The 23601-nt window shown below is 45.0% G+C and overlaps 1 protein-coding gene across 1 annotated transcript in view; it reads right to left on the bottom strand.

The window, feature by feature from the left end:
- The window catches only part of abca2 (ATP-binding cassette, sub-family A (ABC1), member 2), a gene marked incomplete at its 5' end in the record, with an annotated part of 68450 nt that extends 45141 nt beyond the window's left edge, over nucleotides 1-23309 (bottom strand). Inside the window, 13 exon segments of the mRNA XM_038295202.1 lie at nucleotides 1512-1685; nucleotides 2076-2172; nucleotides 4611-4778; nucleotides 6071-6199; nucleotides 6427-6586; nucleotides 8372-8706; nucleotides 8708-8734; nucleotides 9933-10154; nucleotides 11816-11992; nucleotides 12561-12665; nucleotides 19896-20017; nucleotides 21083-21246; nucleotides 23092-23309. Of these exon segments, the coding sequence (XP_038151130.1) occupies nucleotides 1512-1685; nucleotides 2076-2172; nucleotides 4611-4778; nucleotides 6071-6199; nucleotides 6427-6586; nucleotides 8372-8706; nucleotides 8708-8734; nucleotides 9933-10154; nucleotides 11816-11992; nucleotides 12561-12665; nucleotides 19896-20017; nucleotides 21083-21246; nucleotides 23092-23309 (2098 nt within the window).
- Nucleotides 23310-23601: the final 292 nt, after the last annotated feature.

Here is a 23601-nt window from a genome sequence, read left to right as displayed (position 1 = left end):
ACTTTATTGATCCCAAAGAGAAATTAAATATGGCAGAAACTTATAGGGTAGTTTTTTATTAAACCGGTCGTTGTAGGTGTTGATAGCTTTAGGCAGGAAGGATCTTCTGTAGACGTCTGCAGAGGTGTCAAGAAACAAAGTACGAATACTTTGTTACTTTACTTAAGTAGACATTTCTGCAATCTATACTTTACTGAAATAAATTATTTTTCAAACAACTTTTTACTTCTACTCCTTTTTGCAAATATCTCTTCTATCTGCTCCTTACATTTTAAAAGCAAACTCATTAGTTTTTTTTGTTTTAGCTCATTTTGTTTATGACCTGTTGGTATTTATAAAATCATCTTGGGGAGCAGTGTGGGGTTAAGGGTCTTGCTCAGAGACCCAGGGTGGCAGTCTGTGGGAGTGGGGCTCAGACTCAGAACCTCAGCGTTCCAAGCTCTATGCCCTAACCACTAGGCTGCTACTCCCTGTCAGGTTTATTCAATGATGATAGTAAAATTAATGTGTGCTTATGAATCATTTGTGCAAGGGGGATGCTGCACTGTGTCTTGTGATGCAGTCAGGAGACCATCCTGACTTGTCATTCTGATGGAGCGTCTTGTCTTTATGAACTGATCAATTGTTCTGTCAGACCAGATACTGTTTTGTAACCATGTGTTATGTTCTGTTAATAAAAGACAGCTGCAGGAGGGGATTCGGAGAAGAAAAGCTTGAAGTTGGGTTGGGCTTTTCCTTCCGCTCCTGCAGAAGCTGCTTGAATCTCATTCCTGTGCAGACTCAATTTCGATTTATTTGCAAATCTACATTTACTGAATCCAACACTCCCCATTACGCTTAGTGCTTAAAATTAGCTTTTCAGTTGGATGGAAACACGGCTTTTGATGCTTTCGTTAACAGTGTGTGCGAGGTCAGGTTGGAGTGTTAGTGATTTGGCTTTTCAGCACCAATACTTTAAGGCAGGGGTCTTAACTTTGACCAGGCCAAGGACCCCCAAAGTGATGGCTAGATGGAGCAGGGACCCCCTAATTATATATATTGTATGAAATAGTGTTCTATCAAACTGATCCTTTAGTCACTCTATTACAGATGGAGTAATGTAATGGAAGTAATTTCTCCCTGGGATTCTGATTCCTGGTTGATAGGACAGGTTTTGTGAATGAAATGGTGCCCAGCTTAAAAGAGCTCCTGTGTATCGCTTAATGTGTGCATTGATGACAGAAAGACATCTTCTGCCTCCATTTATCTGTTTACTACAGTGTGTTTAATTCATGTTAATGTGGATTTAAAGACATTTCAATTAGTGGAAAAAAAATTGCAGGGGGGGAATAGAAAAAAAGTCTAATCAACCAAAACTTTCACGGCCCCCATGCACTACCTTGTAGTTGCAGACAACTTGTTGAAGAAGTTCGGCATGGACTCAGTGTTAGATGTGAAGCATATAGAAGTTCTATATAGAACATATAGAAGGCATCTTCACACCTGAAGGGAAAGTCGAATGCAGAAGTTACCTTGAATCCAGACGAAGCCGTAAAGGAAGTAGAATTTCCCCCCTGTGTTGGGTCCGGGTCGCCAGTACGCCCTTCTTATTTCATTCGTCTTCTCTGTGAAGCTGGAGTTCTGCCTTATTTTGTACTGAACATGAGGTGGCAAAGAACCGTCCCTGTTAGTCTGGAAAATCACACCTGAGGACGGGAAAATGTGAAGAACATTGAATTTATCAACCTGAGTTTGATATAATAGTGCATTGTTTTTGTAACACTGACAAAATGAAAATGAGAACTGTTATAAGTTTAGATGTTGCTACAGTTTTTAGACAAAAAATACTTATTAAAAAATATATTTCGTCACAGACATTCTTACACCTATAGTTTTAAACCTAACCCTTGTAAACTCCAATCTGTCGCCTACATTTGACCTCTCCATGCTGTTACTTCATGTTATCATCTGCACAGATTCTCAGGGATCCAATACAAACTCACAGCTATTCTGATTTGAACATTAGTTAAAACCAGAGGATCGCTCTTCTTCCACTTCATATAATACGCTTGTGATGCACTGAAGGGGCGACTTACTGGCAAACACCGACACATTATCCTGGTAGGCTTGACTCAGGGTGTAGTTGACGATGCTGTCCTCATCAGGGAAGCCTTTGAAGACGTCAACGCTGACCTGCAAACAGGATTACAAAATGGATTTTTATGGCGACTGATCCTGATTCTGGTAACTGATACCAGTCCAGTGCCGTACCTAGAGCGCCATTCACACAACCTTTTGAAAACCTGCCGAGATCAGTCTGAGCACAGTAACCAAGATAACTGTTGAATGTAAATGACATGCAACAGAACTGCGCTAAACTGGTACTAGTTCAGCAGTAGAGTTTGGCACAGTAAAGTTCTGGCTCGGTTCTCAGATAAAAAAAGAGCGCATGAGCAGACCGCCTCATCTCCTTACAGTCAACCAGTTAGGAACTGTCCTAAGGCCCATTTACGTTCCCCTCTGAAAACACATCAGTGCCGAGCTTCGATCATTTAACTGTGCCAAGCTCGGTTCCTTACGACCGTTTACACCCCACGCTAGCACGGTTCCTCGCCTCCTCCATTCAGGAAGTTTGGTTATATTTGTGATATCTCGTTGTTCGCGGAGAGTCAGGCAAAGAAGGCAGGCTTTGGTGAATTTACTTGACAAAGTCGGCTTTTGGGAAGTGGATACGAAAAACGATTAGGGCTGGGAATTTTCTCAAGTCCTGAATCGATTTGATTTTGATTAATACAGTTCTAAATCGATTAATTTCGATTCGATCTTTTTTTAACAATAATGAAAGTGGTTCAACTGTGTTTCAAAATACAGACAGTTTAAACTTGAGATGTGAACAAAACTGTCTCATAAGTGCAAACTTGTTTGTGAAAAAGTGAACTCCAGCAAGCAAAAACATGACACAGCAGGGACACAGCAGACATGCAGCTCATGCAAATGCAGCCCCCATTTGTTAATGTCTTCAGTCAACCTATTGGCTATATTTGCAGCTGTCTGGCTTGAAGTAATCTTGAGTGCAACTTTCCTGCTCATTTGAATGTGAACGTCACAAGACACGTGTCACTATAAAACTAATCAATCTAATTCCCTAGACATCGATATTGCAAAAATGTAAAGGAATCGATTAAAAATAGATTAAATCGATTTTTTTACCCAGCCCTAGAGGATAGTCTAATCAAGGCTTACAGATGCAGGAAACATCGACAGTAATTGTGGTTCATCAGACTGCTAAGCAGAATCATCACTGGAAATTGTGTGGCACGGTAGGGAAGCTATTTTTAAATAAATGTCTAAAGTTTCCTGATTAGGGAGGCTGATTGTAAGGAGATGACGTGGTCTGCTCATGCGGTCTTTGTTATCTGAGAACCGAGCCAGAACTGAACCACGTTGAGCCCTACTAACCAGTTTAGTGCGTTTTGGTTGTGTCTGGCACGGTTCGGTACAGTTGTGCGTGCCATTTACCCTCAACAGTTACCTTGGTTACCGTGCTCCAACTGTAAATGGGGCTTATGGCCGTTTCTTAATTTACAAGAACGCGAGTACAGACTCCTGTCCTCGCCAAGTATGTTCTTGAGTAAAACAGAGGAATGTATGGACTCGTGGAGAATGGGAGCATGCAGCATAAATATGGGTCAAATGGAACAAGCGTTCTTGTGACGTCACCACACGCTCGGCTAGCCTGGAGCTGCATTTCACCGCCTTTTATTAATAGTCTGTAGTTAATAATTGATTCTTAATTCTTTTCATTTAGTGGGGGAATAATAATTAATAAAGTGAGATAAACACAAATCAAATGAACGTTTTGCCAAATAAAACAAAAAACTCTCCATCAAGGCCAGCGGTCCTTCACACACGGCTAGGCAAAGAGAGGGCTGCTGCAGACGGGCTAGGATTAGACGTGACTGCCGTTAGGTTGCAGCAGTCCTTTCAACTTCTGAATTGTTTTTTTATTACACATTAAATCAGTAAATGGGCCATATAGTGAATGTTCTCACCTCAAATGATCTTAAAACGAACTTTTATAGAACAACAGAAAAGAGACCTTTTAACTTAATACTCTGAGCTCTGTGAGCGCGCCATTGAAAGCTGCTGCTGCCGCAGTGCATGCTGGGACAGCTGTCAATCTCAAGAAAGGATAAGTCTGCTCTGCTGCATGCTGGGTAAAGAGGGCGGGGTGAGAACGACATCCGGGGACCTTTGCCGTTCTCGGTCTTGACGTCTTGTGAATTGGAACACTACTAGGCTGAGCTTGATGACGTTTCACGAGCGCACAAGCACATGAGAATGTACAAGTACACATATTGAGAGATGTCCAAAGTCTTCTGCCTCATTCAGTCTCAATGGCAACCAGCTGTTGTAATGGCCGACAGGCTTTATGACCACTTCCTGTATTAACAGGCTATCTGACCTAGAGAAGTCATCCAGGTGGAGAATAAGTATTGTGTCTGAAGATCTTCTGGGTCAGATGGAGTTACTGTTTTTAGTGGATCTAACTAAGCCAAGTCTGATTCAGATAGTTTTATAACTAAATTGATTAACTCTGCTGATTCAATTTAGATCCAGGCTGGGCTGACCTTTGACATGAAGCGTGTCCAGCCACAGGCAGCGTTGTCGATGGTATCCAGCTGCTCCAGCAGGGCAGATGTGTTTGGCAGAGAGTAGTTTCCCATCATCAGAGTCTGAATCAGCTCGCTGTCTGTGCCGTTCAACAGGTTCGGCTGCTGCTGGAGCTCCGATGACAGCTGGACAGAGACGGGAGGGACAAAATGAGCGGAGCGGAGTGGAGCGATGGATTCACATCCCTTAAGCCCTTTTAGGTAAAATGCAAGGGAGCAAAAATGGTTTTAAAAGTGGAAAGTTTTATGTTCAGTCCCCCTAAGCCCATATGTTGTAAACCCTCCATCTGTTCTGCAGGTACATCTCCACCAGCATCGCCCTTCTAAAACTCACCTTTTATCTTCTTCTCAAACGTGTTCAAACTCAGTCAAACTGAATATAGAGCATCTTTGATCCAGTCTTCATCTAAACTTTTCCTCTGTACCTTTTCAGGTTCCTGTTGATCTCTGTTTATCTCAGTCGGAGCTACGCTTGTGTAAAATGGTGTTGGGTTTGACCGTCCCCATTGACTTTGAATGAGCGCTAAACACCACGACCTCGTCAGACATGGATTGGAAACAAAATCGGATTCGGTGTGTTCTGGCCTTTAACTGTTGCAGCCTTTCAGAGAACAACTATTCCTGTGTTAATTCATATTACTGATATAAATGTTGCATTACATATGAACTAAACCTGATGTTGAATAGTCTGTCGTTTATATTTATTGAATGTGTGTGAAATATTTTATCTTCGTAATCATCCATTAATGCAGAGTGATAATGGACAGAGAAAGGTAAACAGTTCCATCCCTCACTGATAGAGGGCGGTGCTGAGTCCAGACAGCAAACAGGTGGAGGGCGGGCATGAGGATAAGAAATGTTCTTTTTAAATTTTATCTGATAAAACAGAAGATTAATCAAAACTCTGTTGGGACCCAAAAGTTTGGAGCTGCCCAGACTAACCCAACAACAACAACAACAAAAAAAAGAACAGAATCTGACTATATATTTGTCTCTTGCTATGTTGACTGCTACTAAGTTGGTTACTACATAACAAAAAGCTTTAAAAACCACAAAATGTTGAAGTAAAAAGGTAAAAAAAAGGGGAGGTTTCAAATAGTTGTTTATCTGGCAGCCATGAACCTCACCACACGCCAATGGATGAAATAGTTGGACGTTTCCTAATGGCTAACAACCTAAAGTCAATCAGCCGTCTAAGAGAATCAGACTCTAAGACTCTAAGAGAATCAGACTCAGTAGGACTCACTACAGATGATTGGCACAATCACATTTTTTATTTAAACTAAATGTTAACAAACACTAGTATAAAAGGAAAACCCAGTGTGCAAGTTCCTGTTCCACAGCACGGTGGAAGCATTCATACATCTTAACATTTTAGCAATATAGTAACAGAGAACTATCATTGAAGAGCGGTATACCTGCTCGAGCCACAACAGATGGCTCTGCAGTCGGCCCTCTTCCAGAAAGGTCCTCAGCTGGGCTGAGATGTTCAGCCAAACACGGGTGTAATGTGTCACATTCCCAATAAACGCAAACGTCTCATTTGCCTGTAATTGAAAAGAGAAGAAAGGCATGAATATTTTAGGATTTTTCTTCTCTATCACCTTCCTGAAACCAAAGTCTGCTTAGACAGAGAAAAAAAAGGAATAACACCCTGCAAAGAGTTTTAAAGACCAAGATGCAGAGGATGGACCCATTCCTGTCGTCTGATGGGTGGAACATGTCAAAGGAAAGCTGCCATGTTATCATGTCATCTTCCAGGCAGGCTACCTACTTTCTGAATGACTTTGTCCACCTGAGAGCCAATGGGGGAGTAGAGGATCTTGGGATTTGCAGTCATCAGATGAACAAGTAGGCCCAGATTCCTTTGTTCCTTGCTGGTGAATCCCAGTGAGCTCATGTTCCCCTGCTTCAGCGCTTCAGGCTCAATGATCCTGAAACAAAAGGGAGCAACATTTACAGTCTGAATTTTGAAAGTAACAGGTTTCTTCCACATACGTAAATGTCTGCTGCTTCTTTTTTGAGCCCATTCATTATGCTTTCATAAAAATCATTTGGCTAAAATGCCATCAAAACACTTATAATATTAAGTGTGTCTCAGCCCCCCTTCAGTGTCCACCATATTGGATCATTCCACTTACTGCACATGTTCATAAAGGTCCAAACAGACAGCAGCAAACCATTTGAAAACAAACGATGCAAAGAGCAGTGTTGCCAACTTAGCGTTTTTGTCGCTATATTTAGCCACTTCTCAGACCCCTCTAGCACTTTGATTTCTAAAAAGCGCCTAGAGCCAAATCTAGCCACTTTTTTCTGCTACTGGAGGCTGTGCTGATAACATCTAAAAGCAGCGAACTCTGCTCTCCAGAGCGAGTAGATTGGTAACCCCGCCTCCTGCTCTCCTCTGTCTTGTCTGCTGTCATGATTCATGCAGCTATTATTTCATCCAAATGAAAAATGGAGAACAGAGAAGCAGATCATGGCTTGTCTGCAGTGAAAAGAAGGACTGGGTTATTTACTTTGGCCTTTTTGGAAACACAGGAAGGAGCAATCAGCTAAGTGAGCTTAGTGCTTGGAAAAAAAATCTTTCATTCTTTTAGAGACAGCATGAAAAGTCAGCTGAGTACAAAACATAGAGAGGAAAACAAGAAGAAAAGGGACAAGAAGAGAGGGACAAAACCTAGTAGAGATAATGGATGTCTATTTTATTAACATTTCTGTATCTGTAGAATGGGTCTGTTTTATGTGTTGTCTTCTCAGTTCAGAGGGCCCCATGTCTGTCTTTGCCTAGGGCCCCACATTTTCTAAATCTGCCCCTGCTAATCATGGAATACCTTGGGGAACCGCTCTAACAATGCTAACATTGGAGACAATGGAAACTCCGTTAACCATGGCGGCATTGGAAACTGGAGACTCCTCTGGCCATGGAGACAGGAAGACAGACGCACCATTCAGAGAGATTTTCTTACAGATTTTGAAGAGAAAACTTCAATCCTTGTTCTTCCTTTCAGTTAATTGGAGGGGAGAAGAAAGAAATCCTGAACAGAAACCTTCTCCTAAATGATTCTACAAAGATGTTTTTTGCTAACTTATTTAATTACCTGGGTTTATATTCTTTTGTATTTTTGTTGATTTAGTTTTATCAAAAATGAGATCTTGGATCTCACTGAGATTACCTGTATAAATAGGATTAAAATAAAAATTAAATCCTTAGTAGTGTGACTGAATGATGGGATTTACCTTAGACCTTGTTACTATTTAAGAAGATCAAGTTTTTTTCTTATATTATTTTAATCAGTCCGTTATTTGTGATTGTGTGTTTAATCTAGATCTAGAGGGTGAATATATCTCAGCCTCCAGTCAATTTATGCCTCCAAATGATGACTTCTTCTAATCTCTGACCATAAATAAAGGAGTTCTAAGTCGTTTTAATAGATAATCATTTTCCCACATGAAATCGAGGATCAGATTGGAAAACAGACTGCTCAGCTGTTTGTTAAATATAAAACTGTTGAATTTATGAGCCTCTTTTACTATAACTCAACATAATGCTAATAGAGGCGACATTATTAATGTCTCGGGTCAACATAAATGTCCTGGTGATTAATTTTCTAAATGACTTTCTTTTCTCAGACGGATTTTAACTGAACCTTTCAGTGCTCCCTATTTCCTGCTCCGCCTGCAGTCGATGTTCTGATCCATCTTCATGCTCCACCTACCTGTTGTTCCCACACAGGATGGGCTGTAGCCCCGCCCACAGCTGGACGAAAGCCGAAAACTGAGAGTGAGGGTTTTCTTCCTCCGCCTTGGCCTTTCCGCCTCCCTCCCCTGTCTCCTCTCCATCCTCCCTGGGAGCGTCGGTGGTGTTGGAGCTCCATGCAGTCGTGTTGAGGGGCCATGTCCCGTTGGCTGGGGACAGCGGGTTTTGACCGGCGCAGGCTCCTTTGAGCAGCAGGCGGGCCAGCCCAGAGAGCAGGTCCACATCCTTTAGGAGCCTCTCTACATCAGCCAAATCCCTCAACAGAGCGCCCAGGTGGGACTGGGAGAGGGGGGGGCAGGTAGCCGGGCTGCTCCAGATGAAGCTGAAAACAGACCAGGTTCAATGATTATTCATCTAAAATAACTTTAAAAAAAGGCTTCAATGATAAGATTATTGCATAGAGGAAAAAATATCTCCTACTTTTCCCACAAAAGGTTTATTGTGATGCAAAAATTAATTATTCCTCTGTTACACATTTTATTGCCTTTTTTTTTATGTTGACCTGTCCTCCCAGCAATCAAAGGTCCCATTATATACTCTCCACCGAGTTACGTTACGCTGACATTTTACAGTGACTTTTGGGTGGCTTAAACTTTGCCTGATTCTCTACAATAAAACCACCTTTTTCAAAATGTTCCTCTTAGAAGATAAATCTCAGAGTTTTAGAGCAAACACACATTCATTATATGGCCTTTGACTGGCCTATAAGGTCAGGGCAGGGGGGGATTTACCATTTGGCAATACTAGGCAGTTGCCAAGGGCCCCAAGTTCCTGGGCCCCATAAAACTCATGGTTAATACAACTATTCCGCAATTATTCAAATTAATTATGTTTTTCATCAAAATCCTTTGGCTAAAATGCCATCAGAACGCTTAGAATATTAACAAACAATGCAAAGAGCAGTGTTGCCAACTTAGCGCTTTTGTCGCCATATTTAGTGACTTTTCAGAGCAATTTGATTTCATAAAAGCTCCTAGCGCCAAATCATAGCGACTTTTTTCTGCTACTGCAGACTTTGGCGACAACATCTAAAAGCAGCGAACTCTGCTCTTCAGAGCAAGTAGATTGGTAACCCCGCCTCCTGCTCTCCTCTATCTTGTCTGCTGTCATGATTCATGCAGCTATTATTTCATCCAAATGAAAAATGGAGAACAGATAAGCAGATCATGGCTTGTCTACAGTGAAAAGAAGGACTGGGTTATTTACTTTGGCCTTTTTGGAAACACAGGAAGGAGCAATCAACTAAGTGAGCTTAGTGCTTGGAAAAAAGCTTTCATTCCTTTAGAGACAGCATGAAAAGTCAGCTGAGTACAAAATAGAGAGGAAAACAAGAAGAAAAGGGACAAGAAGAGAGGGACACAACCTAGAACAGATAATGGATGTCTATTCTATTAACATTTCTCTATCTGTAGAATGGGTCTGTTTTATGTGTTGGCTTCTCAATTCAGAGGGCCCCACATTTCCCAAATCCACCCCTGGGTCAGGCCATTCAGACACCATCACACACAGACAGGAAGTACCTTGTCAGCGACACTCTGTGTGTCGATCTGTTCTCTGAGCTCCTGGCTCAGCTGCCTGAAGCGCTCTGACCTTTGACCCTCCTCCCCGCTGCACATCACACTGCGGTACGACTGCAGTGCAGCCTGCTGCGTCTCAGGCACCAACAGAATCTTCCTGAGCTCAGTGGCACCCCCTTCCCCACAGGTGAGGAACTCCAGCATGGATCCAGTCAGGAGAACTCCCTGTTGGTTGGATTACTGAGTTATTCAATCTGGAAGTTCTAATAACCTATAATGTGAAAAAAATTACTTTTTAACATTTAAGAAACATGTCACTCAATCAGCTGTAAGAATGCGTAGAAACAGAGTCAGGATGTTTTAGAAGACAGTCAGTCAGTCAGACGTCTGGAGATAAAAGATCCATCAAAACCTGCTAAGCTCAGATTTTCTTTCTACTTTCTGTCTCAGTTAGGGAGCTAGCTAACTGGAGCTTTGCTTTATTTTTGTTTTTAATAACTTTACATAATATGTCCATGTAAAATGTGGGATTTTTTTATTTTTTATTTGTGTATAGCACAGAGACAGAAGTGAAGAAAATCTTGGCAGTGTGACATAGAAAAAAAATCAGATCTGTGATTATAAAGTCGTACGCAACCGACGAATGCAATTTTGCATCCAATCTGACAGAAAGTTGTGTCGGATGAGGTTGTGCCGTGTAGCGCTCATTGACAGTCAATGGGAATATCTCACACCCAACACGATTTTACACAAGGGGGCTGCATAGGTCCGACCAGTGTTGGGCATGTTACTTTGAAAAAGTAATTAGTTATAGTTACTTTTCCCAAAAAGTAACTGAGTTGGTAACTGAGTTACTCCACAATAAAAGTAACTAGTTAGTAGTAAAAGTAACTATTGCGTTACTTTTGCAAGTGTATGAAATTAATAACTGGGGATGTCTAATTCTGAAATCCTGTGTTTGGGTTGTTATAAATACTGCAACATGTAGCTCTATCTATCTATCTATCTATCTATCTATCTATCTATCTATCTATCTATCTATCTATCTATCTATCTATCTATCTATCTATCTATCTATCTATCTATCTATCTATCTATCTATCTATCTATCTATCTATCTATCTATCTATCTATCTATCTATCTATCTATTCCATCCGTCCAACTATCATCCATATTTCTCTCTTTCTCCATATAGGCTAATGATCGTTCACGCTCTTCATAGTTACCCTGTGGCGCGAGCACAGGGCGGCTGTTACGCGCCTTTAGCGAGCATGCACGTTTCCTGTCGCTTGCACGGTGAATCGTGCCGCCGCGCCGTGCGGAGATGCAGGGTAAACCGTATCTGATGGGGAAATGCAGCTCGACGTAACACCGGTATTTCCATCCTCCTCACTCTCCATCCTCCCCTCTCTCATGACGCACGCACGAGTCCTATCATGAAAAAAGATTAATTGTACGACCTGAGTAACATGCAGTAACGGGGTTTCGGCAATTGTAACTGCGTTATAGTTACAGTAAGAGTAATAATTTTGATTACTTGTTACTAAAAAAGGTAGCGGCGTTAGTAACGTCGTTACTTTTAACGCCGTTACTCCTATCACTGTCCGACTGAGATAGAGCCCACGTTTATTGTCTTCCTGCTACTTTTTATTTATTTTACTTAATTATAGAATTATATTGTATTCATTGCATTACAATTCATTGTAATGGCATAAAGCATGATTGAAATAAAAAAAAAATCATCAGTCCAGGTGTTCTGGACTTCAGCAAACAAAAATTGTTTTGCTAAAGGTTTGGTCTGACTTCAGGTCAGTCGGGAAAACCAGCTGGAAGATCAATTTATGGGCGTCTGGTTTAAGCCGTAAAAGAGGAAGAGAAGGTCTACCTCCAGCTCCTGAACCCCCTGAAGATGCTCCCTCTGGCTGTCTGAGGCGGCAGTCAGGCCTAGCGCCCAGGACATCATCTGGACCAGAACCTTTCTGTGGGCGGCTTTAGTTGGATCATGTAGAGCTTTGTGTATCAGGCCTCCATCCAGACTCTGAACTCCTCCCAGCAGCTTCTCCTAAAGGTTGGAGCAGAAACAGGCTTCAAGTTCTTCAAGGCTGGATCTTCTCTGCATTTTAACATAATTAATGTGAAATTGATGGACAGTTTTTTTTTTTTTTTCAGCTTGACCCGGTGAGATCAGGTTTGGTTTGTTTTGCTGTCACATTATTAAAGAGGACCGCTAAAGAAATCAGCTTCCGCTCTAGTTTATCCATTAAGAGCAGAAATAAAGATCCGAATGTAGCAGGAAGACCATTATGACCCCAGTCGGCCTCAGCAGATGGCCGCTCACACTTAACCTGGTTCTGCTGGAGGTTTCTTCCTGTTAAAAGGGAGTTTTTCCTCTCCACTGTCGCTACAAGCATGCTTAGTGTGAGGGATTGCATTGGAGTCAATGAGTCGATGCAATCAACTGGTTTTCCTTAGATAAAAAACTGGTTGATCTGGTGAACGGCAGAGCGACCTGAGGTGGTCTAGAAATAAACTGTATTGAATTTAATTCTGAGTGAAGTGGCTGCTGGGCCTACTCCTTCCTCCATCACTTGGGAGCAGCAGTATTCATCTAGGTGTACATGTGAGCTCACCTTAACCTGCAGAACTTTGCTCTGACTGATGCCCTTTGGTCCATGACTCCTGCTGTTGCTCCCTCCGCTGTCTTTGAGCGAAGCTCCGAAGACGAGACTGTAGACCTACAGCAGACAAACAAGCGGTCTGACTGTTAACAATAAGATGACTCTTCATCCTAATGGCCAGAACTCCCATCAGTACAGCTGATGGACCTGGGTCCCCGTCAGGCCTTGTGGAAACAGGAGCAGGTCGTATTTATTTCTCATCGGTGGTTTTATTTTATAGTTTTTCTTTAATCAGAAAGGGAATGAAATGCTATGAACTTCTTTAACTGAATGTATTAATTCAACACTAGAATTCCCCCATTGTGGGACAATAAAGGGATTTCTATTCTAACATTTAGTGGAACTTCAAAGTTCTTATAGATAAATTATCTTCTGTTGATTTAACAATTACCCCCCCCCCCCTCCCCCGCCCCCACCCCCAGCCAAAACAAAGTACTGATGAATGTCCAAAAGTGGAACGTACAAAACTATTTTATCGAGCCCCAGTTGGCCTCAGCAGATGGCCGCTCCCACTGAGCCTGGTTCTGCTGGAGGTTTCTTCCTGTTAAAAGGGAGTTCTATTTCATCCCTACTGACCGCCAGAGGGCGGTGCTGAAAGCACTGAATGTTCCCTTCGGGCATGCGCAGTTCGAGTAATTATACCAACAGAGTCACACCTGTGACACCGGATGACCACTCAGAAGCTATATAGCCTGGTGTCATCCTTTGCTCTGCTCCTTTTTTCTTCTCGCAAGCGGTTCGCTAACTTCCCCGTTGTCTGAAGCCCCTGTATCTTGACCGGAGTTGCTGTTATTCTCCGCCCTCCCAGGGCTGCAACGGGTCGATTCTGAGGATTACGGAAGGTAAGTGAGTTGTTTGCTGGTGATGGTAGCGTCCGCGCCCCCTCTCCCGGCTCACGACTTTAGCTTTTTACCTACAGCTTCGTGCTGTTTTGTTTCGAACTGGTGACGGCAGCGTTTTCGCCCCTACTCCCAGTGTGAATAACTTCACTGCCAAAGTTATATACGGCTAACGTAGTTAGCTTCTTTAGTTTGTTGGTGTTATACCTGGTGACGGCAGTGGTTTTCGCCCCCTCTCCCAGTATATTCCCTACTTTTGCATCCTTTTTTTCACCGGTCTGCGCTGCTATAATTACTGACGGCCGCGGTTTTCGCCCCCTCTCCCAACCAAGTGTGGTCTACTTCGTTTGCCGAAGTTGGAGACGGCTAACGTTGTTAGCCTTTTTTGGTTTGTTTGCAGCCTTCTTCATCGGTCTGCTTAGTTATGAATGGTGACGGCAGCGTTTTCGCCCCCTCTCCCAAAATCAACCTTTTTTGCAGCCTTTTCGTTGGTCTGCTCTCTTAATTGGTGACGGCAGCGTTGTTCGCTCCTACTCCCAACTTAAGTTTCCATACAGCTAACGTTGTTAGCTTTTTTGGTTTATTGGTTTTATACCTGGTGACGGTAGCGGTTCTCGCCCCCTCTCCAAGTATCGTCTGCCTTGTGCTCGCAGCCTTTCGTTTCTCTGCTGTAATTGGTGACGGCTGCGTTTGCGCCCCCTCTCCCGATTTTCGATAACTTTCTGTTCTTTAAGCCTTGTCGGCCTTCGACATGGATGGCTCTCACAGCTGCATGGATTGTGGGGCTGCCCTGCAGGCAGAGGATGGCCACGACCTGTGCCCTACCTGCCTTGGACATGAGCACCTTTTGGAGGCGCTGTCTGAGAACCCCTGTATGAACTGCAGCTTTATGCCCCATGCAGTGAGGGTGGCCCGGTTGGCCCAGTTGTGCCCCCAGGAGGGCTCGGACCTTCCGCCCTCTGGGCAGGTGGTTCCCCCCAAGCGTTCTAAGCGCCGTGGTGGGACCACAGCATCTGTGCCCCTCCCCCGGAGGAAGCGGGCCAAACCTGACCAGGGCCTGTCCACAAGGGTGGAGCAGTTGTCAGCAGAGCAGGCAGAGATGAAGTCCTTGTTGCAGACACAGCAATCTGATCCTTCGCTCCCAGTGGTTGGGCTCTCTTCCCCACCAATGCCCGAGCTGGTTGTAGAGGATGACGTTATCTCTCTGGCTGCTTCCGCTTCTCATTTTAGAGATGAGGAGGAGGCAGGGTCCTCTCAAGCCTCTGAGGCTGGTTCATTTTCATCTCAGAGGGCGATTGGAGAGGCCGGTGACAGTTCCATGCGGGAGGTCATGTTTATGGCCCTGAAGCAGCTGCAGCTGGAACTCCCACAAGGAGAGGCATCCAGCTCCGGCAGTGCCTTTTTCAGACGTGGGAGGGCTCCTACTCCTTTTTCTGTACCTCCATCAGAGGAGTACTTGAAGGAGTTACACGCCTGTTGGCGGGAACCAAGAGCGCTGTCGCGTGTCTCATCGGATGGTCGTGTATTAGCTGCCATGCATGAGTCGGTGAAGGCCGGCCTGGACTGTATGCCAGCAATTGAACCAGCTGTTGCTTCACTGATTGTGTCACCAGATGAAGCCCTGCGTCCTGATGTCCGGTGCCCGCGGACTCAATGTCGGGTTACAGATGACCTCCTCTGTAAGGCGTACAATGCAGGAGCGCGTGCTGGCCGCCTTGGCAATTCTCTGGCGCACCTCATGTTTGCCCTGTCTGCATCTGTTCAGGACACTGGTGGTGCAAGTGCGGCGGTTGGTTATAGTGACGCAGCGCTGCAGGCCTTCGCGCTGATGACCAGAGAGCTTGGACGGGTCATGTCTTTCCTTGTCCAAGCTCGTAGACAGGTCCGGTTGGCACAATCTCCTCTGACTGAAGCATGCCGTAGGACCCTCAGGGGTGTCCCGGTTGTACCAGGGGAGCTGTTTGGATCAGCTGCCTTGGAGGCGCTGGAACGGACTGCTCAGGCACGTCAGACTAGCCAGCAGCTTTCCGGCCTTCGCAGGAGCATACCTGCCTTTCCCCAGCGTTCGGGCCGCCCTGCCACTACCCCCAGCGTTCAGCCACGACCTCAGACTGGTGGCAGACCTGTTGGTTCCTATCCCCATGATGTGCGGCAGAGACCGAGGAGGGACTTTCGTGAGCCAGTCTGCCGCCCTGTTAGACAGACCCGGGCCTCAAATCCTGGACGCCCTCCCCCCAGAGCCCCCAGGGGCCGTGGGGATAGAAGATGATGCCACCGGGCCAGCCGTCGGACATTTTTCCCATCAGCAGCTGAATTTCTGGGCTGCTCATGCCGTAGATCCATGGGTGGTTGCCACCTTAACCAATGGCTACAGGCTCCAGTTCCGACGGCGGCCCCCCCTCTCACACCGGGTCAAGATGACTGTCATCACAGACCCGGTGAAATCTCAGGCACTAGACCAGGAGCTTTCCGCCCTCCTGGGCAAGGGGGCAATCGAGTCTGTAGATCCTCTGCGGCAACCCAGAGGCTACTACTCCACATACTTCCTTGTGGCCAAGAAGACCGGCGGTTTTCGCCCCATTTTAGATCTAAGGGGACTGAATCGGTACCTGAAGGTCCTTCCCTTCCACATGCTCACCATAACAGAGGTCCTTCAGACCATTGTGGCGGGAGATTGGTTTACATCAGTAGATCTGACAGGCGCCTACTTTCACGTGCCTATTGCCGCAGAACATCGCCGTTTTCTCAGGTTTGCCTATCGGGGCGCCATTGGCAATTCCGGGTGCTCCCATTCGGGCTCTCCCTTTCCCCGAGGGTGTTTACTCGATGCGTGAAAGCAGCCCTCTCTCCTCTACAGGCCTCCGGAGTCAGGATTCTGCCATACCTGGCTTCTTTGTGCTCCCTCTCAGGTAGCTGCCTCTCGGGATACGTCCCAGCTTCTACTTCATGTGTCACTGTTAGGCCTCAAAGTCAACTTGGCAAAGAGTTGTCTTGTTCCATCTCAGACAACCACCTTTCTTGGGATGCATCTGGACTCTGCTACCATGATGGCCTGTCCATCTGTTCACAGGGTGGACGACATACTCCAGCTTGTCCGTCGATTCAGACTGGGCAGGGAGTTTCCCTACATCATCTTCCTGCGAATGCTGGGCAAACTGACATCAGTCACTCGTGTCGTGCCCTTAGGGCTGCTCCTTCTGCGTCCTTTGCAGCGATGGCTCAACAGCTTTCGCCTAGACGCCAGGCTGCACAGGCATCGCAGGCTAATGGTGACCAGGAGCTGCCTCCATGCCCTAGCTCCTTGGCGAGACGGGACCCTTTTGTCCAGTGGTGTTCCAATGGGGCTAGTAGTGTGTCGAAGGGAGGTGGTCACCACGGATGCCAGCCTCATGGGCTGGGGTGCCGTGTGGCAACACAGAGCTGTTCGGGGTCTCTGGGACCCAAGGGAGCGCACCGAACACATAAATGTGCTGGAGCTGCGGGCTGTGCACATGGCCCTCAGGTGCCTTCTGCCCCACCTAGAGGGAAGGCACGTGCTGATTCGGACAGACAACACCTCTGTTGTTTATCATATAAACCACCAAGGTGGCACCAGGTCAGCACGTCTCTTGAAGGTGTCGAGGGATCTCCTGGAATGGGCGTTTCCCCGTCTGTGTACCCTGCGCGCAGCGTATCTGCCAGGACGGCAGAACCAGGTTGCGGACTCTCTATCCCGCCAGGCACCTGCTCCGGGAGAGTTGTCTCTTCACCGCGACGTAGTGCGCATAATCTGGAACCTCTTTGGGCAGGCAGAGGTAGATCTGTTCGCCACAGAGGAGTCGACCCATTGCCCCCTATGGTATTCCCTAACCGGGATGGCGGGCGCACTGGGCCAGGATGCACTGGCTCATCCATGGCCGCAGGTTCTCCTGTATGCCTTTCCACCCCTCTCACTGATTTGGCCGACTCTACGGAGGGTTCTCGAGCAGGGCCACAGAATGTTGCTGGTAGCTCCGTTCTGGCCAGTGCGGCCGTGGTTCCCGCTGCTTTGGAGTCTGTGTCACGGTACTCCATGGCGTCTTCCAGCAAGGAGGGATCTGCTGTCTCAGTTGGGGGGACAGATATGGCACCCCAACCCTCAACGTCTCCAGCTGTGGGCATGGCCCCTGGGAGGCTGACTGGGTGTTCAGACACCGTGAGACACACCGTATTGAGTGCTAGGGCTTCCTCCACTCGGCTGCAGTATGCTAACAGATTGCGCCTCTTTTCTCAGTGGTGCTCTGCCCACAATGAGAACCCAGTTTCCTGCTCGGTGCCCACTATTTTGGAGTTCCTCCAGTCTCTCCTTGATAAGGGCCGCTCTCCTTCGACCCTTAAAGTGTATGTTGCAGCAATTTCATGTCTTCACCGAACTGTTGACAACCGTACAGTGGGGCGCCATGAACTGGTTTCACTTTTTCTGCGTGGTGCTCGTAGGTTGTGCCAGCAGCCAGCCCCACGAGCCCCAGATTGGGATCTGCCGTTGGTTCTCACAGCTCTGTGCCACCCTCCATTCGAGCCTTTGGCACAAGCAGAACTCAAGTGGCTTTCCTGCAAGACTGCTTTCCTGATGGCTATCGTCTCAGCTAAGAGGGTCAGCGAGCTGCATGCTCTTTCTGTCAGCCCTAGGTGTATCAGGTGGAATCCAGATGGCTCTGGTGTTACCCTGTGGCCTAATACTGCGTTTGTGCCTAAGGTGTTGTCTCCTTTTCACCGTAACCAGCCATTGCGGCTGGCTCGGTTTCAGCCTCAATCTGGTACAACTGAGAATGAGTCTGAGTTGTTGTGCCCAGTAAGAGCGTTGGAGGCATACATTGCAGCCACCGCCAATCTGAGACGCTCGGACCAGCTTTTCCTATGCTATGGGGGTCCAAGGTTAGGCTGTCCTCTTTCTAAACAGCGTCTGTCCCATTGGATTGTGAGTGTCATCTGCCACGCCTACGCTGCAGGTCACTGCTCCCTGCCAGTCGGTGTGAGAGCACATTCCACCAGGAGCGTCACCGCTTCCTGGGCTGCTTTGAGAGGGGTTCCGCTGGTTGCTATATGTGCTGCTGCTTCATGGGCTTCCCCAACCACCTTCACCAGGTTCTACAGTGTCAATGTGGCTGCCCCTCATCCCCTGGGTCAGGTCCTTTTACAAGGTTCTGCTGGGCCTCCTCTGTGAGGTATGTGCTCAGGATTCCTTGTGACATCGTTGGCATTAGTCATTCAGTGCTTTCAGCACCGCCCTCTGGCGGTCAGTAGGGATGAAATAGAACGAAAGTTACGTATGTAACTACGGTTCTATGAATCCCGGATGACCGCCAGAGCTTCTCTGTCACTCAGATTCCTTGCTTTTGCGAGAAGATTCTGTAGGAGCAGAGCAAAGGATGACACCAGGCTATATAGCTTCTGAGTGGTCATCCGGTGTCACAGGTGTGACTCTGTTGGTATAATTACTCGAACTGCGCATGCCCGAAGGGAACATTCAGTGCTTTCAGCACCGCCCTCTGGCGGTCATCCGGGATTCATAGAACCGTAGTTACATACGTAACTTTCGTTTTTCCTCTCCACTGTCGCTACAAGCATTAGTGTGAGGGATTGTATTTGAGTCAATGAGTCGATGCAATCAACTTTTTTTCCTTAAATAGAAAACTTTGAATTAATTTGATTGGATGATTTGTAAACTGTAAAGTGCCTTGAGATGACGTGTTGTAAATTGGCGCTATAGAAATAAACTTAATTAAATTGAATTAAATTGAAAATAAGGAGCATTTTATTTAATCTTTTTAAGTTGACCACTTCATTCTTTGGAATGTTATTCCTTCAAACTCAAATTTAAAAAAAAAATCGACATAAATATGTTGCCCAGAAGTTAGTTAAGGAATCAAAATAAATACAACATAAAATCATACTATAATATCTGACTTTTTAAAACTGGAGCTCCTCTGAGTAAATCCCCTGTAATCACATTTAAACATAATGAATTGGGAAAAAAATATAGAACAAAAATAATAGTGAGACTTAATCCATTTATTTTACATTGTTTTCATCATTCAAGACGCCTGTGCTGCTTTGATGAGCTCAGGTGTGGGAAAAACGACTGTTCTCTACATCCAGTCGGTTCCTCTGCTCAGTTTCGATGTATGTTAAAGCTGAAGGTGAACTCAAAACATAGAACAATAACTTACTTTTTGCTTGATAAAAGCTTGTTTTATTTTTTAGTTGGGTCCTCAGAAAGCAGAATAGATCCCAGCCCTATTTTATATCATCACCTGAGAAATACAATATTTAATGTGCCTCTTGCAATGCACTCGCAGACCAGCAGGGGTACAAGTACCTGCATTTGGGATTCACTGCATTAAAGCATTAAATATTGGTGGAGAATTTCAGCATTGAAACATTTTAGGGCAGCAGGGAGAAGCTCTGAACTTATTACTGTTATTATTACCTGTTGGAGGCTGACTGGACTGTGGAGGAGAGTACGGGCGCTGGAGTCAGACAGGGAGAGGTTCTGGACCAGGAAGCGCTGGACCTCCTGCTGGTTCTTCATCACAGCAGCCAGAGTAAAACCTTCAGAAACACAGAAGTTCAGCCCCAAGGTAATTAGCTAATGTTTGGGTTTCTGAACCAGGTCTGTCTGGAGGTCATGCAGGTCATGGTTTCAGGGTTACAGCAGGTTTATATGGACGCAGTAGGTAAGATCTACAGCCTCTAGATCTACAGTAGCAGTAAACCCAAGGGATCCCCTTAGAATATAGTGGTTTCTCTGACAGTGTGGCAGAAGTACTGAACCGGAGGGGGTTATGAGACACAGCCCTCCATCTCAGCTGTTTATGAATAAATTATGTTTTCTAGAGTAGAAGAAGAGCTAACTGAACCAGGGTTCTAGAACTTTACAAACCAGATTTCTACGTTAATATTTTGTTTCACTGATAATCCTACAGAAGGTTCCTGAAACGCTGCTGGGATGATCTGCAGAGTTATCAGAGTGCTTAACGGTTCTAATCCAGGTGACGCAGTGGTTAGTGAGCACAACCCATGTCTGGAGGCCTTAGTCCTCGACGTGGCCGACCTAGGGTTCGAATCCGACCTGTGCTCCTTTGCTGCATGTCTCCCTCACTCTCACCTGTCAGCCTACTGTCGAAAAGCCACTAGTGCTGTACCCCCGCCCCAAGATAAAAAAAACAAAACAACAGTAATGTTTAGGTATGCCCTCAGAACCAGTAGAGCTGAGGCCATTGACCTAACCATCAAGGTCAAATCTCCCACCTCTTTCTGGTCACTGAATGCACCGTTCTAAGAGCTGCTAGGTCAGTGGCAACATTAGTTCTGGTCATTTGCAGCTGAACATTTTTTTTTTATATAAATAAACTGGTCCTGATGAGGCGTCAGCAGCTGCTGCTGAGGCTCCCATGGTTCCCAGCACACTGCTTCACTGGTTTTACTGGCCTGCTCTATACGAGCTTCATGAGATTCAGGAACCCGTTAGCTGCTTTACGTTGATCCCTATGGGCTTCATCTGCTAAACATCTCAGTCAGAACTCAGCCAGAACTGATGGTACAGGGGATGTTTTGGGCTCCGGGCTCCATCTTTGGGTCCGGCCCAGTATACCGGTACAGGTTCAGGAATCAGACCTTGGCTGCTGCTGAAGTTGTACTCAGGTGGTAACGCTGCAGCACTGAGACTCTCCAGGCGCTGCTGCAGAGTCTTCAGGTCTTGGCCCAAATCCGGTCTGTCAGAGGTGAAGAGGCGGTTCTGTTCCACCACTTCGCTGATGCGCTCCAGCAGCTGAGTCACTCTGGAAGAAGAAGGTTTGGAAATAAAACAGGGTCAGAACCTGGTATCCACAGAACGCTGCAGAACTTCCGGGCCTGGTTCTGATTCTGATCAGGTACCAGGAAGCCCGACTGGTTGATCAAAACACAAGGCTATCACACTGCAAAAAATAGAAATCTAAATAAATCATTTTTTAACAAAATATGTGCATTTTTCTTGAATTTAGGAGGCAAGTGAGACAACTTAGTCAATGGAAGAAGACAATTTACATTTAAAAAAATAAAATAAAACAATTGCATTGTCTTTTTTCAAATGCATAATATCTAATTATCTTATTTTAAGAGTAAAAATACAAAATCAATTGGCAAATCATCCTATTCACTTACTCTAATTAAGGGTAAATACACTTAATTTATGATGATTTGCCAAAGGAATTGGTATTTTACTCTTAAAATAAGATAATTAGATAATATGCACTTGAAATAAATAAATGCAGTTTTTTTCTTAATTTTAGTGGTAATTGTCTTGTTCCACTGGCAAAGTATCTCACTAACCTCCTCAATTCAAGAAAAAATTCACTTATTTTAAGTAAAAAAATACTTATTTAGATTCCAAATCTTTGCAGGGGCTACCAAGCTACACTACAAAAACATTTGCCATTAATTTGAACATTAAACAAGATGTTCTGCCAGTGGAATGAATATTGCTGCCCTTAAAATAAGGTGAGTAGATATTATACAGTTGTTGTTTTTTTCTTATTTTAAAGATCAATCTTCTTAATGCACTGGTTAATTGTTTTAACTGCTCAAATCAAAGGAGATTCTTCTTTTTCAGGAAAACTGTACTTGTATTTAATAGTTTTCCAAAACAGGTCAAAAATTTTATCAGAAATATACTAGTAAACTCCACCTAAAGAAGCTCCTTCAGTGACAGACTGCTGCACCCTAAATGCACCACAAAGCGTTATCACAGATCCTTCCTCCCTGCAGCTGGAAGACTCTAGAACCATCGCTGTTCCCAAAAACCTTTATAAGTTGTTACATTCATGTTGATTTTGCAGTTTCTACCTCAGTCAGTTAAATAACATGCTGCTGCCATTTTGCACATCTCTGATGTTGCTGCTATTTTCAAATATCCATAACTGTAAAAAATGTCCATAGCTGTACTGTATTGATATTGTTAAAACCCTTTACAGTACACTATTTTATTGTTTATTTTTTTAACCTTTCACTATTATGTTATTCTTATAGATTTTTCTAAGGTCCCTATATGTGTGACTATTTTTCTTATGTTTTTGCTGCTGTAAAAACCAGAATTTCATTCTATTCTATTCTAAAATAAACCTAAGCTACAGTAACATTCATTTTATTTGCTTTCAAACTAGTGGCCTTTAATCAGACTCTAGTTTCACATGTAACCAAGTACTTCCCTTCATCAGTTCTCATCCTCACTGGAAGTCTGTAGCCAGACTCTACATATCACCACTAGAGTGAGCTTTACACCACTCATTTTACCTGGTTTTAAGCTGGTGGCCGGTAAAACTGGATTTAGAGCGATGAATCATCCAATAACAGCCTAATCTGATCTAACAGAGAAGGAAGGTTCTAGCAGGATGTCAGTCTGACCCGTTGAGTTTAGGACCGCCCGGATTGTTTATGCAGGAAAGCCTGCTTCATTTTAATCCAGATCTAGATGTGACTTTATTTACCCTTTCTAGATTGAACGTGTTTAACAGTTGCTCATTTAGTCCTGCTGGTGTTTAGCGGCGTTCCGGTGGACTTGTTTGGTTTAAGCTTCTCTGGCAGTGAACAATCCCACAAGACAACGGGTGGAAGGAGAAATCAGGTCCCTGCTGACTTGTACTCACGTCGAGTTCTTGTACTGCAGGAATCCAAACTCATCCCTCTGTCCATCAGGGCACAGCGACTGCATGATGGGGATGATGCCTGCCGAGGTGAGCGGCGCCGCGCTGTAAAAGGCTGGATACACAGCAAAGAGAAGACAGACGGATAAAAAGAGGACGGAGGAGAGCTGAAGGAAGAGCTCAGAGCAGACATGGAAGAGGTGACGGAGGAAAGGATCAGTTCATCACGTCAGAAAGGCTGGATTAGAAGGTCAACACACAAACAAAGATGGCGTCATGTGTTAGAAAGGAGGAGATGGTCAGAGAGGTTCCTGCAGGCCAGAACTTTAACTTAAAGAACCGCCTTTCATTTCGCTTCTGGCCAACAGCAACATGTTTCCATGGTGATGGTGAGGCTGACACTTTCTTGTAAACGAGCATCATCGTTCTTCTTCCCACAGAAAAACGTTTAACTGTTCATTCTGCCATCTCACCTAGATCTACACAGAAGGAACGGCTCTGGATATAGAAATA

Source organism: Cyprinodon tularosa, unplaced genomic scaffold (assembly GCF_016077235.1).
Source record: "Cyprinodon tularosa strain WSP-4 unplaced genomic scaffold, ASM1607723v1 ctg351, whole genome shotgun sequence".
Classification (NCBI taxonomy): Eukaryota; Metazoa; Chordata; class Actinopteri; order Cyprinodontiformes; family Cyprinodontidae; genus Cyprinodon; species Cyprinodon tularosa.
Note: the sequence above shows the minus strand (reverse complement) of the source record. Positions and strands in the feature narration are given on the sequence as shown.